The 13,962-nt window shown below is 36.0% G+C and overlaps 1 protein-coding gene across 4 annotated transcripts in view; it reads left to right on the top strand.

The window, feature by feature from the left end:
- APC (APC regulator of WNT signaling pathway) overlaps positions 1 to 13,962 on the top strand; it is a 163,766-nt gene that overhangs the window by 91,886 nt on the left and 57,918 nt on the right. For all 4 annotated transcript variants that reach the window (XM_030926975.1, XM_030926977.1, XM_030926976.1 and 1 more), the window contains exons 6-7: positions 185 to 298; positions 11,930 to 12,013. In XM_030926975.1, the coding sequence (XP_030782835.1) occupies positions 185 to 298; positions 11,930 to 12,013 (198 nt within the window). The remainder of the gene's footprint in view (positions 1 to 184; positions 299 to 11,929; positions 12,014 to 13,962) is intronic.

Raw genomic sequence — 13,962 nt, 5'->3', positions numbered from 1 at the left:
CGGATTGAGTCTGACACCTATAATCAAATTTAAACACTCCTTGGAGTAAAAAATAATTTTCTCATGCACCATGACTGACATATTTGCTTATTCATTTTCTTTATTGGTATTTATATGTTTTTTTACTTTTACTGATTAGCATAAATACAAGATATTGATACTTTTGTATTATTTGTGGTTTTAGTTTTCCTTACAAACAGATATGACCAGAAGACAGTTGGAATATGAAGCGAGGCAAATCAGAGTTGCAATGGAAGAACAACTGGGTACCTGCCAGGATATGGAAAAACGAGCACAGGTAAGTTACTTGTTTCTAAGTGATAAAACAGCAAAGAGCTATTAGGAATAAAATGAATTACAGCTCTGTTAATATTGGTTAAGTTTTATTATTAAAGACATTTATAAGGCTGTCTTTATTTTGGCTTTATTTCAAATAAGATTTATGACTGCTGAGCAACATAATCAATATTCACATAATTGTTTCTTTACCATATTCATTTCCCCTGATACTGTTCTGTTCTGTCTTGGAATTGTAAGGGAGAGACAGAGTTAGATGGTGGTCTTCTGGTAGCTAATAACTAGCTTCATTCTCCTTTGAGATTTTTACTTCTTATAATCTAAGACTGTATAAAGGCATTCAGAACATGTCACTGCTCTTCAAATTATGCACTTACAAAAAAAAAAAGCCCTCATTCAAGGATAATAGGAAGGAAACAAAAGAGAATTTTAGGAGAGACGGAGTAAGTTATATGGAGAACATTCCTCTATTTCTACCCTCAATGTCAAGAAAAAGTATTAGCTAGCTTTGCTATTTAATATTTTTATATATTATTGAATATAGCCTTTTTATATTCAAACAAGTTTATGAATGACTAATGTTTTTAAGCCCTGAAGAGGCCTTGCCAATCGCCTTATCTGTTTCAAAACTAGCATGGGTTGTTGTTTGCTTTTTTAACTTTTGGGACAAATTGGGGGAAAACATTTAAAGATTTTCTTTAAGTAAATATTAATAGCAAATAAAAGGAGAGACCAACATTTACATGGTAGTGATACATGTACATTTTTTATTCTATAAAATAGATAGTTTTAAAATGGCTACTGTAGGATGTTTTACATTCCTTGAAGTATAGTCTTCATTTTTTATGTAACACTTCCTAACCATAATGAATATTCTTCTTTTTTTTTTTTTTTTTTTGAGAAGGAGTCTCACCCTGTTGCCCAGGCTGAAGTGCAATGGCATGATCTCACCTGTAACTTCCACTTCCCGAGCTCAAGCAAGCCTCCTGCCTCAGCCACCTGAGTAGCGGGGATTATAGGCCTGCGCCACCATGCCTAATTTTTGTATTTTTAGTGGAGATGCGTTTTCACCATGTTTGCCAGGCTGGTGTTCAACGCCTGACCTCAAGTGATCCACCTGCCTCGGCCTCCCAAAGTGCTGGGATTTAGAGTCATCATGCCCAGTGTATTAGTTTATTTTCAGGTTGCTGATAAATACATACCCGAGACGGGGCAGTTTATAAAAGAAAGAGGTTTAAGGGACTTAACAGTTCCACGTGGCTGGGGAATCCTCTCAATCGTGGTGGAAGGCAAAGAGGAACAAGTCGTGTCTTACATGGATGGTGGCAGGTAAAGAGAGAGAGACTGACAGGGAAACTCCCATTTTTAAAACCATCAGATCTCGTGAGAATTATACTATCACCAGAACAGCACAGGAAAGACCCACCCCCATAATTTAATTATCTCCCACTGGGTCCCTCCCACAACACATGGGCACTACAAGATGAGATTTGGATGGAAACACAAAGCCAAACCATAAACCATAGCCTAAACATAATGTATATTCTATTGGTTTTGGAGTATGGTGGTAGGCTAAGGTGCTACTAAAACACCAGTACCATGCTACATTCCATAGTCCATACATGTTAGTTTCCTAATGAGGTTGGAGGCTTAACTAGTGTGTGTGTGCATGTATGTGTACATGTTAGTTATAAGACATGCATATAATATATTGCTTTTTTTACCTTCCCTCTTGCCCCTATCCCAGTCAGAAAGATTCGTGAGTTAAATGTCAAAAATAAAACTTTAAACCTTTCAGTAGAAAACATACATAAATATGTTTCTGATATTAGAGTAGGAAAGTATTTCTTAAGAAAGACTTAAAACACTAATGATAAAAGACCAATAATTTTACTGTATTAAAATTAATAATTTATCTTCAACAGGTACCTTAAAGAAAGTGAAAAGATAAGGTACAAATTGAGAGAAGATATTTATTACCATATAACTGGCAAATAACTAAAACCAAGAATATATAAATAATTTCTAAAAATATATTCCATTTTATATTTAGATTTAAATTTGAGATTTTCATGGAATTATTTTAAAATGTTAGGTTTGTTTGTTTCAAAAAACAGAAATGTTACTTAGGTTTATATGAATTTGCATTTTTAGAACATGAATATATGGGATATTGTAGACATAAGTTAGTTTTTCTGTATCCGTTAATGTGAGCTTTTTTTTTTTAAGAGAGAGAGAGATCCCTAAGAACAAGATGAGGTGGTAGTTGTAAAAATTCTTGTGCTATTTAAATATAACCAGGTGTATTCCAGACAGTTTATATCCCTGAAGAGAGGTTAACTTGAGTTCTTTCTTGGCCATTTTGTTCACATAAGTCCTAAAATAGTCATTCTTTTTTTATTCTGGAATGCAGTATTCTTCATTTTGGTAGTTAATATTCTAAAGAAATTTTATTCTGTATTTTGAGAAACATACACATTCATTTATTCTGGAAATAGTTATATGAAGGTTAAGGTTAAAGAAATTGTAAACAAGATAAAAAGGCAAGTAATGGAAATGTTGGTAGAATATATGAGATTTAATATCCCTACTCTATGAGGATCACCTACAAATCAATTAAAAATGGTCAGCTGTGCCAGGCATGGTGGCTCACACCTGTAATTCTAGCACTTTGAGAGGCTGAGGCAAAAGGATCACCTGAACCCAGGAGTTCGAGACCAGCATGAGCAACATAACAAGACCCTGCCTCTCCAAAAAAAAAAAAAAAAAAGCTTGAGTATGATGGTGCACATCCATAGACCTAGTTATTTGGGAGGCTGAGGGAGGAGGATCCCTTGAGCTCAGGAGTTCAAGGCTGCAGTGAGCTACAGTCTCACCACTGCACTCAAAAAAAAAAAAAAAAAAAGAAAGAAAGAAAGAAAGGAAAGAAAAGAAAATAAACAGATAACCAAATAGCAGAATAGTCAAAAGATGTGAATAGTTCTATCACAAAAATAAGTTCAAGTGTCTAATAAACAATTGTGAAAAGATGCTTAAACATCATTAGACATCAGGGAAATGTAACGTAAAATAAGATACTATATTTTTTTTTGCCTATCAGGCTGTCCGAAACTTTATAATTTGATGACATGCAGTATTAGCAAGGGTGTGAAAGTAAGAAACATCATCTACCTTTTTGTTTTAAATCTTTGGTTTTTTGGGTTTGTTGTTGTTGTTGTTGTTGTTGTTGTTGTTTGAGACACAGTCTTGCTCTGTCATACAGGCTGGAGTGCAGTGATGTGATTTCACCTTACTGCAACCTCCACCTCCTGGCTTCAAGCGATTCTGGTGCCTCAGCCTTCTGAGTAGCTGGGACTATAGTTGTGGTGCCACCACGCCCAGCTAGTTTTTGTATTTTTAGTATAAACAGGATTTCACCATATGGGTCAGGCTGGTCTTGAACTCTTGGCCTCAAGAGTTCTTGCCTGCCTTGACCTCCCAAAGTGCTGGGATTACAGGCTGGGATTACATTGTCTACCCTGTTTTAAGAATAAATTGATACATTTTTGGAGGACAGTTAGGCATTATTTGCCAAAATTAAAATGCCTATGCTCTATGACCCTGTGTTTCTATAGGACTTCTAGGAATATGTTGTGTACAGAAATATTTACTTTAGGGCAGAATATAAATACATATTTTAAATTATTAAATGATTAAAGTATGCAAGCTATTATAAAATAAGATACTGAGAATAGTGGGAATATGGTAGCCAAAGCACTCCTTTCCCTCCTAACTCTCTGCTTGCGTGATTCAACAAGTGAAACAAGAACGGCCCTGGAAGAGGAGATCTCAGGAGAGTCTGAAGCTATGAGAAAAAATATGGGGTCTCATTTGCAAGGGGAAGGAGTAAATAAGAATTCCAAATAAAATAATAGAATGAAAGTTTTTAAACATATAAGTATTACCAAAAACCAGAAGTAAACCTTATATTAAGAAAATAGTGGCTGGGTGAAATAGCTCAGGCCTGTAATCCCAGTAGTCTGGGAGGCCAAGGCAAGGGGATCGCAAGTTAGCAGTTGTGTTGGCACACAACCGTAATCCCAGCTGCCTTAAGGAATGCTGAGGTGATAGGATTGCTTGAGCTTAGGAATTAGAGGTTGCAGTAAGCTATGATCACACCACTGCACTCCAACCTGGGTGACAGATCAAGACCCTGTCTTGAAAAATAAAACAGAGAAGTAATGAGGTAATCATCATTGCTATCATTAATATGTTTGAGGAGCTTGCTGTCATCACTATTATTTAACTTTGTTTGACAGCCTTGACTGATGCAAGTAGAAAAAAACAAAATAAGTGTTATGAATCTTACACTATTTTTGAACTAGAAAGGAAGAGATTAAATACTTATTTGTAAATGATGTGGTGATTTGTCTAGAAAAGCTATACAAAATGAACTAAAAAGTATTTAAACTAGTAAGAGAATTTAGTAAGGTATCTGGAGTTAAGATACATACAAAAAATAACTACCAGTTAAAAGTGGAAATGGGGTTAGGAGGACTTGTTCATAACAACAGGAAACTTTAAAGTAACTAGAAAAAGCCTGCATAAAGAAAAACATAAAACTGTTGAAGGACACTAAATTTTTTGGAAGCTAGAAAAATGAGTCTAAAGTTTATAATGCAAGAATTTCCAAAAACATTTATGAAAGAATGCGTAATTGAAGATTTACCTTAACATTTGTTAAAATTTACTGTGAAGATGTTGGAATAATCACAGTATGATAATAGCATAGAAATTTCTAATAGGAATAAATAGAAATTTATTCCTATGATAATAGGAATAAATAGAAATTTATTCCTATGATAATAGGAATAAATTTAGGCAAATGATAGAGTAGAGACTAGAAAGAGGTACAAGAATATTTAGGACCTTTATATGACAAGTTACATTATAAATTTTGGAGAAAATGGTAAATTACTCAATAAATTATATAGGTACAACTAATGACCTACTCAAAAGATGAGAAATTAAACCCTTATATCTTAAGAAAAGTTACAGGTTGATTAACTATTCAAATGTGAAAAATAAATCTAAAATTAATAGAATAAAATACAGACAAGAGATCTTAAATATGAATGGAAACTCAAAAGCAATAAAGAGGACAGTTGGGATTTATCTTGTAACATTTTAAATCATTCATTGCACAAAAGATAAGAGAAAAATATTTATAACACATAAAGTGGAAAATGTTAATATCCCTAAAATATAAGAATGCCTACAAATTAGTAAGAAAAAGACAACCCTGTGTTTTTGTTTTATTCAGAAAGGGGGTCTTGCTAGTTGCCCAGGCTGGAGTGCAGTGACCATTCACAGGAGAAATCATAATACACTACAGCCTCAAATGGCTCAAGCAACCCTCCTTCCTCAGCCTTCCACATAGTTGGGACTTTAAGCATGTACATTGCACCTGCCTAACCCATGTTTTTTAATGGACAGAGGATGTAATAAGGTAATTAATTAAAAAGATGGCATATGACCAGTAAAACACATACAAATGACTAGTAAATAATTTAGGAAAACTCAAAATCCACTTTTGCCTACCTATGTGAGATTGTTAGTCTCCAGGTACCTCTTAACTGCATGGCTATTTATTTACTCTTACTTGTTCAGTGCGTTTTTGGCTACCTAGTATGGTCGTACTTACTATTCCATAGGCATGTAAGCAAAGGTTGGAAAAGTGCACATCAGTTTGTTAATAGAACTTACTACTGGGATGTGGGAATTGGTGGGGTGAAGGTGTAAGTACACCTCTGTATTGCCATAATTGTTGATACTGTTTAATACAGTTTATCTCCTCCCTAGTTGAGGAAAACTTAAGATGATTCTAATTTTTCAGTTAAAAACAGCTCTGATAAACATACTTTGTCTTGTCTTATAAACAAACATGGAAGAGTTTCTCTAGGTGAGGAGTCAGCAATCTTTTTCTTAGAAGGCCACATATTAAATATGTAGGTTTTGTGGACCATATGGTCTCTTTTGCAACTACTCACCCTGCCTTTTTTTTTTTTTTTTTGAGACAGTCTCACGCTGTCGCCTAGGCTGGAGTACAGTTGTGCAATTTTGTCTCACTGCAACCTCCGCCTCTAAGTTTCAAACGATTCTTGTGCCTCAGGCTCCCGGTAGCTGGAATTTCAAGTGTGCGCCCCCATGCCTGGCTAATTTTTGTATTTTTAGTAGAGACGGGGTTTCACCATGTTGCCCAGGCCTCAAACTCCTGACCTCAGGTGATCCACCTGCCTCAGCCTCCCAAAATGTTGAGATTACAGGCATGAGCCACCACTCCCAGCCTCAACCCTGCCTTTTAACAAGAAAGCAGCCATAGATAATTTATGAACAAATGGGCATGGCTGTGTGTCAGTAAAAATTTACAAAAACAGATGGCTAGCAGGCCCTAGTTTGCTAACCATTGCCCTAGGATATATATCTAAAAGCATAATTGCTGGTCATAAGGTATGAGTGTTTTGAATTAGTGTTTACTAAATTGCTCTTAAAGTGATCTTTTTAGTTTACATTTCTACTAGTAGTATGTGAGAATTCTTGTTTCTGTATGTCTTCTCCATCACTTGTGAGTCAGAATTTGTAATTAACAATCAGTGGGCAGTGAAACATTTTGTCATCTTAACCTTCATATTTTCCTGAGCTACTGAAGTTGAATCTTGAATATATTTATTAGATTTTGGGGTTTTCTTTCTAAGTTACTTCTTCATATCCCTTGATCATTCCCTATTGTTAAATGTCTTGTTTTCATGTGTTTGAGAGATGTTTTAATATCCCCTTGATACCAATCCTTTGTAGGTAATATATATCTCAATTCCTCGCCACCAATTCTGTTATCTATATTGGCCTCATGATAACAAAAATAAGCTTTTATGATAAAGTTCAATTAATTATATTGCCAGATTTGTGCTTTCTGTGACCTATTTATACATCTTTTCCTATACTGAAGTCATAAAGGTAATCTTGTATTTGCTCCTTAATTCATCTTGAGTTTGCTATTATGTATGTTGTGGAGGCAGGAGTCTAACTTATATGTATATTATATATGTGTGTATGTGTATTATATATTAATACATATTTATTTACATACACTTGATTTATACATGTGTGTATATATACTTATGTATAGTCATACACACATGTATACATATATTTATGTTGTTAACTGAATTTCTCATTATCGTGCATTGGATACCGCACTAGTTCTTCATCGATGAGTGATGTCATCTCTCATCGTATATCAAGTTTATATATGCTGGATATTTTTGGACTCTCTTCTGTTAGTCCACTTTAGCTTCTCAATGCCTGCACTGATACCATATTTTTTATTTGCTGCAGTTTTATAAATCTTGATACCCAGTTGGGTGAATCCTTCTTTGTTTTTAAAAATGTAGTATTCTGCCTTATTACTCTGCCATTTTAACTTTAATGTCAGCTTCTAATTCAAATAAAAACTTCATGGGCTTTTGATTAGAATTACATTAAATTTATAGATTAAGAAGAAGTCAGACCTTCATACTATTTAGTCTTGGTTGAAAGGATGGACTCAGGAACCAAACCTTCTGTATTCACATCCCAAACCTGTCACTTAGCAAGACTGTGATCCTAGGTAAATTCTCTGTCTCAGTTTTCTTGTCAGTACAATACACATACTGATAAACTGTAAAATGTGAGGATTAAATGAGTTGATATATGTAAAAACACTGAGAACCTGGCACATAGTAAATAAATTATTAGGTATTGTTATTAATTTTATATCTCTTTATTCATTTAGGCTTTATTTTATATCCTTCAATAAGGTTTTGTCAAATTCTCCACAGGGGTCTTACACATCATTTTAAAAAATTATTCCTAGATATGTTACTGTTTTTGTTGCTATTGTAAGTGGGAATTTCTTTAATTATATTACTAAATTACATTTAAGTAAAATGTATCCAGCAATCTTCCTGAAATATTTTATTATATCATCGCTGAAATATTTTATTTTATCATCGCCGGTTTAAGGTTCTATACATTGCCATATTGTTTGCAAATGATGACATTGTTTATCCTTTCCAATCCTTACAGTGTTTTTTCTTTTGTTGTATTAAGAACTCTAATATATCTTTGAATGGAAACAATAATAGTGGTCTTCTTTTTCTTGTCTTGACTTTAAAGGAAATTCTTCTAAAATTTCACAGTTAAGTGTGTTGTTTACTCAGGGTTTTTGATACGTGCCCTTTATTGAGTTAAGGGATTTACCTTCTATTCTAATTTGTGGAGAGTCATCCTGAATCTGTGTTACTATTGCAGTTTTTAAAGAACCACTTTTTTCTAAAGTCATATGAAGTCCATACTCCTGAACAGTTTGTTGTTAAACATAATTTCATAAATATTCTTGTCGTATAGAAAAAGGAAAGAGGCCGGGCACGGTGGCTCACGCCTGTAATCCCAGCACTTTGGGAGGCCGAGACGGGTGGATCACGAAGTCAGGAGATCGAGACCATCCTGGCTAACACGGTGAAACCCCGTCTCTACTAAAATACAAAAAAAACTAGCCGGGTGTGGTGGCAGCGCCTGTAGTCCTAGCTACTCAGGAGGCTGAGGCAGGAGAATGGCCTGAACCCAGGAGTTGGAGCTTGCAGTGAGCCGAGATCGCGCCACTGCACTCCAGCCTGGGCGACAGAGTGAAACTCCGTCTCAAAAAAAAAAAAAAAAAAACAAATAAGGAAAAGGAAAGAAATACTTAGTGGTTAAGCATCCCTAATCCAAACATCCAAATCGTGAAGTGCTGCAGTAAGCATTTACTTTGAGCGCCATGTGGGTTAGAAAGGGAGGAGACAATCCAGTTTAGAAATTCAGTAATTGTATGTAGCTTGGCTCTTTCTCTGAAGCTAGGAAGTATTTGCCACCTGGTTATAGAAATGATCATTCATCTTTGCAATATCTTTAGAAAACTACCAAAAGTACAGGTATTTCTTCTTCAGATGCTTTTCATACTGTGAATTGGACATGGTAAGATTTGTTAATTAAAGAATATTCTTTTATTTATTTTTTTTCTATTTTTTTGAGACGGTCTGGCTCTGTCTCCCAGGCTGGAGGGCAGTGGCGCGATATCGGCTCACTGCAACCTCCACCTCCCAGGCTCAAGCCATCCTCCCTCCTCAGCTTCCCAAGTCGCTGGGACTACAGGCGCATGCCCTCATGGCTGGTGAATTTTTGTATTTTTTGTAGAGACAGAGTTTCACCATATTCCCTAGGCTGGTCTCAAACTCCTGAGCTTAAGCAATCTGCCCACCTTGGCCTCCCAGTGTGCCGGGATTACAGGCCAGAGCCATGGTGCCTGGCTTGAGAATATTTTTTACCTTAAGTTTACTACTTTCAGAATCATGATAGAGAATCGGCATAGTTATATTGTTAAAAAGAAAGAAAAGAGGGAGAAAATTAAGATAGATTAATTTGGGACAGTAAGCACAGCTTCTTGTTTTATTTTTTATTTTTTGGGGTTTGTTTTTGTTTTGAGATGGAGTCTCACTCTCGTCCAGGCTAGAGTGCAGTGGCATGATCTCTGCTCACTGCAACCTCCGCCTGCTGGGTTCAAGCGATTCTCCTGCCTCAGCCTCCTGAGTAGCTGGGATTACAGGCACGTACCACCATACCTGGCTCATTTTTTGTTTTTTTTTTTTAGTAGAGATGGGGTTTCACTGTGTTGGCCAGGGTGGTCTTGATCTTCTGACCTAGTGATTCATCCGCCTCGGCCTCCCGAAGTGCTGGGATTACAGGCATGAGCCACTGCACCCGGCCAGTGAGCACAACTTATTTTAGTTTTTCTGTTCTTTGTTTATCATAAGGCTGGATAATAGCAATAAACATTTTACTATGGTAGTAAGAAAAGCATGAAGGCATTATATTTAAGTAAAACTAGATGTGATCAAAGAGTGTTTCATATGAACATTTTATAACTATATATTTAAAGCTAATTGTTATAGTACTTTTAATATTTATCTGTTGGAGTTGATATTTGTTCCAAAATCTTTTATTGATGGAGAACATAACTGAAAAAAATGTTTGGAAACTATTCCGTCTAGCTTCTGACACACACCCCTCCTTATTGAAACAGTTTACTTTTATAATATAATTTTTGATTTCTCAATATTAGGATGTCAATAACTATAGAATTATTACAGAAAATGGTACAACATTGTCATTACTTGTTTTTAAAACCTGTGTATTTGATTTGTCATAAACTAGCTTTATGAGAGATTTGCAAAGTCTTTATTCATAAGTGACTTGTTTTTTCTACTTCCACTAGTATTCATAAAAGTTAAAATGAAGTCTAGCTTTATTAAAAAAACACACAACATATTCCCCACATTGTTTCCATTCCATGTGGTTCAGCCTGTACTTACTGCTTTGTGGCCACTTGATGGTTTCCATATAGTGGAAAAGCAAAAGCTCTGTCCTCTTTTTGATCCTAGTGTTGAAGATAAAAATAATGTTTAGCCACAGTTAGGTACTTGGAAAGGCTGAAAAATACTACTAACTTATGACAGAAGTAACTGTGGGAAGACTTGGGCCTACTGTTGAAACCAGGGGTCCCCAACCCCCAGGCCACGAGCAAGCGTTACCACCTGAGTCCTGCCTCCTGTCACCATCAGTGGCTGCATTAGGAGCATGAACCTGCTTGTGAACTGCACGTGTGAGGAATCTAGGTTGCGGGCTGCTTATGAGAATCTTTGTAGTGCCTGAGAACCTGAGGTGGAGCAGTTTTGTCCTGAGACCTCCCCCGCCCCAGTCAGTAGAAAAATTTCTTCCACGAAATCAGTTCCTGGTGCCAAAAAGGTTGGGGACCCTGATGTTTATTAAAACAAATCAGATGTTGTTTCCCTTTACTGGTATACTATGTTTATATAAATTTATTATATTGTATTAATGTCTGGATTAATATAAAAGATTAAATGCAGGTGTAATTTTCTCTGTTGAAATATTTTTGAGAATAAATTTTCACAATGTGTATTGTGTCAATTTTCATAATTCATGCAACATACGATTTGATATATGACTTATATTTCCACAGTTTTACTAAGCAGATCTAGAGATCTGTTGAATAAAGTCAGATGTATTTTTAAAAATTGAACTGACCCCAGGGCCAGGCACAGTGGCTCACGCCTGTAAGCACTTTGGGAGGCCGAGGCAGGCGGATCACAAGGTCAGGAGTTCGAGACCAGCGTGGCCAATATGGTGAAACCCCATCTCTACTAAAAATACAAAAATTAGCTGGGCGTGGTGGCGCGTGCCTGTAGTCCCAGCTGCTCGGGAGGCTGAGGCAGAAGAATCGCTGAACCCAGAAAGCGGAGGTTGCAGTGAACTGAGATCGTGCCACTGCACTCCAGCCTGGGCAACAGAGTGAGACTCTGTCTCTAGAAAAAAAGGAAAAAGAAAAGAAAAATTGAACTGAACCCAATTTGTTATTAAAGGGTGAATATATTTATATGTCTAGCTTTTTAAATAAGAATGGTTTGGCATAACCCTGAACTGTTAAGTGGTAGCCATAGTATGATTATTTATATTAATATTAATAAAAACATAACTAATTAGGTTTCTTGTTTTATTTTAGCGAAGAATAGCCAGAATTCAGCAAATCGAAAAGGACATACTTCGTATACGACAGCTTTTACAGTCCCAAGCAACAGAAGCAGAGGTTAGTAAATTACCTTTCTTGTTTGTGGGTATAAAAATAGGTAGTTAGTCTAAGAAAAGAAAATGTGTATAATTTAATGTGGCACCACTGGAATATAGATGTTCTTTGAGAGAATTTAAATACCATAACTTTTTTTCATGAAGTTAAATTATCAAAAATTTTGACTATTTTGATTTTATCTTTTAGGCAGTTAAAATTTATAGAACTGTAAATATAGATACCTTACCTTAGCTTTCAATTTATATGTAATCAGATAGTTAATTTGGCTATTATCCAGGGAGTAAACTTTTTTATGGGTAATCCATAGTAAGACTTGATAATACACATTTACCTGTGTTTACTCCACAAACCCCATTAAAATGATAGTAAAAGTATACAATGTAAGAGGCATTAAGACCAGGGAAGGTGACCACAGTAAAATCTGCGGCTCTGGAAAGCAGGTAAACAAGTGACAACATTCTAGCATATCAGAGAGGGTTGACCCATAAGGCAGCAATAGAAATGAAAAGTCATGAAGCAACTAGACACTTCTGGATGTAAGAATAAAAAAGGGTTAAAAGCAGGAAGATACTTGAAACTCTGTTAAGAAGCAGATGGAGTTCCAGAACTTCCCTACAATCCTGCGTAGCTAGGTGACTGCCCCTTTCCAATCCCAGCAAAAGATGAGAGTTTTTTCCTCTGGAGAGATGGAGAGGGTAAACAAAGGGTCTTTGGTTAGGGGTCGGCCTTGTTTAATTGAAGGTGAGGGTATCATACAAAAAACTGAGTTACATGAAAATTTACCTACTGAATGCTGAAACCCCCGTTAGCATCCAGGCTTACAATCTCCAGGCAAATTTCTGGAAGGAACTTCTATGAGAAATGTGACTCACCCTGGTTCTGCTGAGAGAACATTAAAAAGGGAGGAAAAAAATGAGAAGAAATGTGACTAACCCAAGAAAAGAAACTTAAAGAGACATACATGGAAAAATTCACCAACAAAACAACCCACCTAGATCACCCTACAGGGTAACTATAGTTGACAAAATCCATGCTTCAGGTATAGAGCTTCATTTAACTTTTTCATAGATAGCCCGCTCTTAAATATGAGTGGACACTAACTACCAGACAGTATAGATCCTTCTAAGAAGGTTCAATATCCAAATAAAAGGAGTTCCAAAAAGAAAATGAAGAAACTGGAGACAGGAAATTCGAGAAATAAATCAAGATTTCACAGAAATTTTAACAAGGTGCTTAGCTTTCCAAAAAATTGGTCTCTCCAGTATCTAACATCATGTATGATAATAATCCTATGCTAAGGCACATCATGAGGAAATTTCAGATCACTAGGGATAAAGAGAATATTCTAAAAACCTTCTAGGGAAGGAAGAGAAAACAAATTTTACATAAAGGAACAGGAATACAAATGCCTTTACATTTGTAAATAATAACCCTGGAAACGGGGAAGTAGGGTAACAATTTCTTAAAACCTTGTTTTTTTTTTGTTTTTTTTTTTTTTTAAAGAGACATGGAACTAAGTCTCTTAAGTTAGATTCAGTTTTGATCCTAACTACCCAGAGTTAGAGTCAACTCCACAAGTAAAAGACAAAGTCGATCACAAGACTGTCCACTTCAAGCACCAGCCACAAGTTTTGGGTGTCCCCAAGCCACCAGGACTGTTGCCAAGCTGTCTATAAATTCCACCCCTGTGTGAGTGAGCTGTGGTACCATTCCATTCTGAGACTAACTACCCAGAGTTAGCACAGCCCCAACAGGTTAAGAGCTGACTCCTTCACAAGACTGCTCCCACCTCAGATGCCAGCCACAAATGTTGGGTATCTCCACACTTCTGCCCAGTAGGTTATAAATTCCAGGCTTCCCACAACCCCTTCACATTCAATAATTCATTAGAATGGCTCAAAACTCACTGGAAGCTCTATACTTAGGATTAACTGTTTTATTATAAGGAT

The sequence above is a fragment of the Rhinopithecus roxellana genome, chromosome 3 (assembly GCF_007565055.1).
Source record: "Rhinopithecus roxellana isolate Shanxi Qingling chromosome 3, ASM756505v1, whole genome shotgun sequence".
Classification (NCBI taxonomy): domain Eukaryota; kingdom Metazoa; phylum Chordata; class Mammalia; order Primates; family Cercopithecidae; genus Rhinopithecus; species Rhinopithecus roxellana.
The sequence above is the reverse complement of the archived record's forward strand: the minus strand, read 5'-3'. Positions and strand labels throughout refer to the sequence as shown.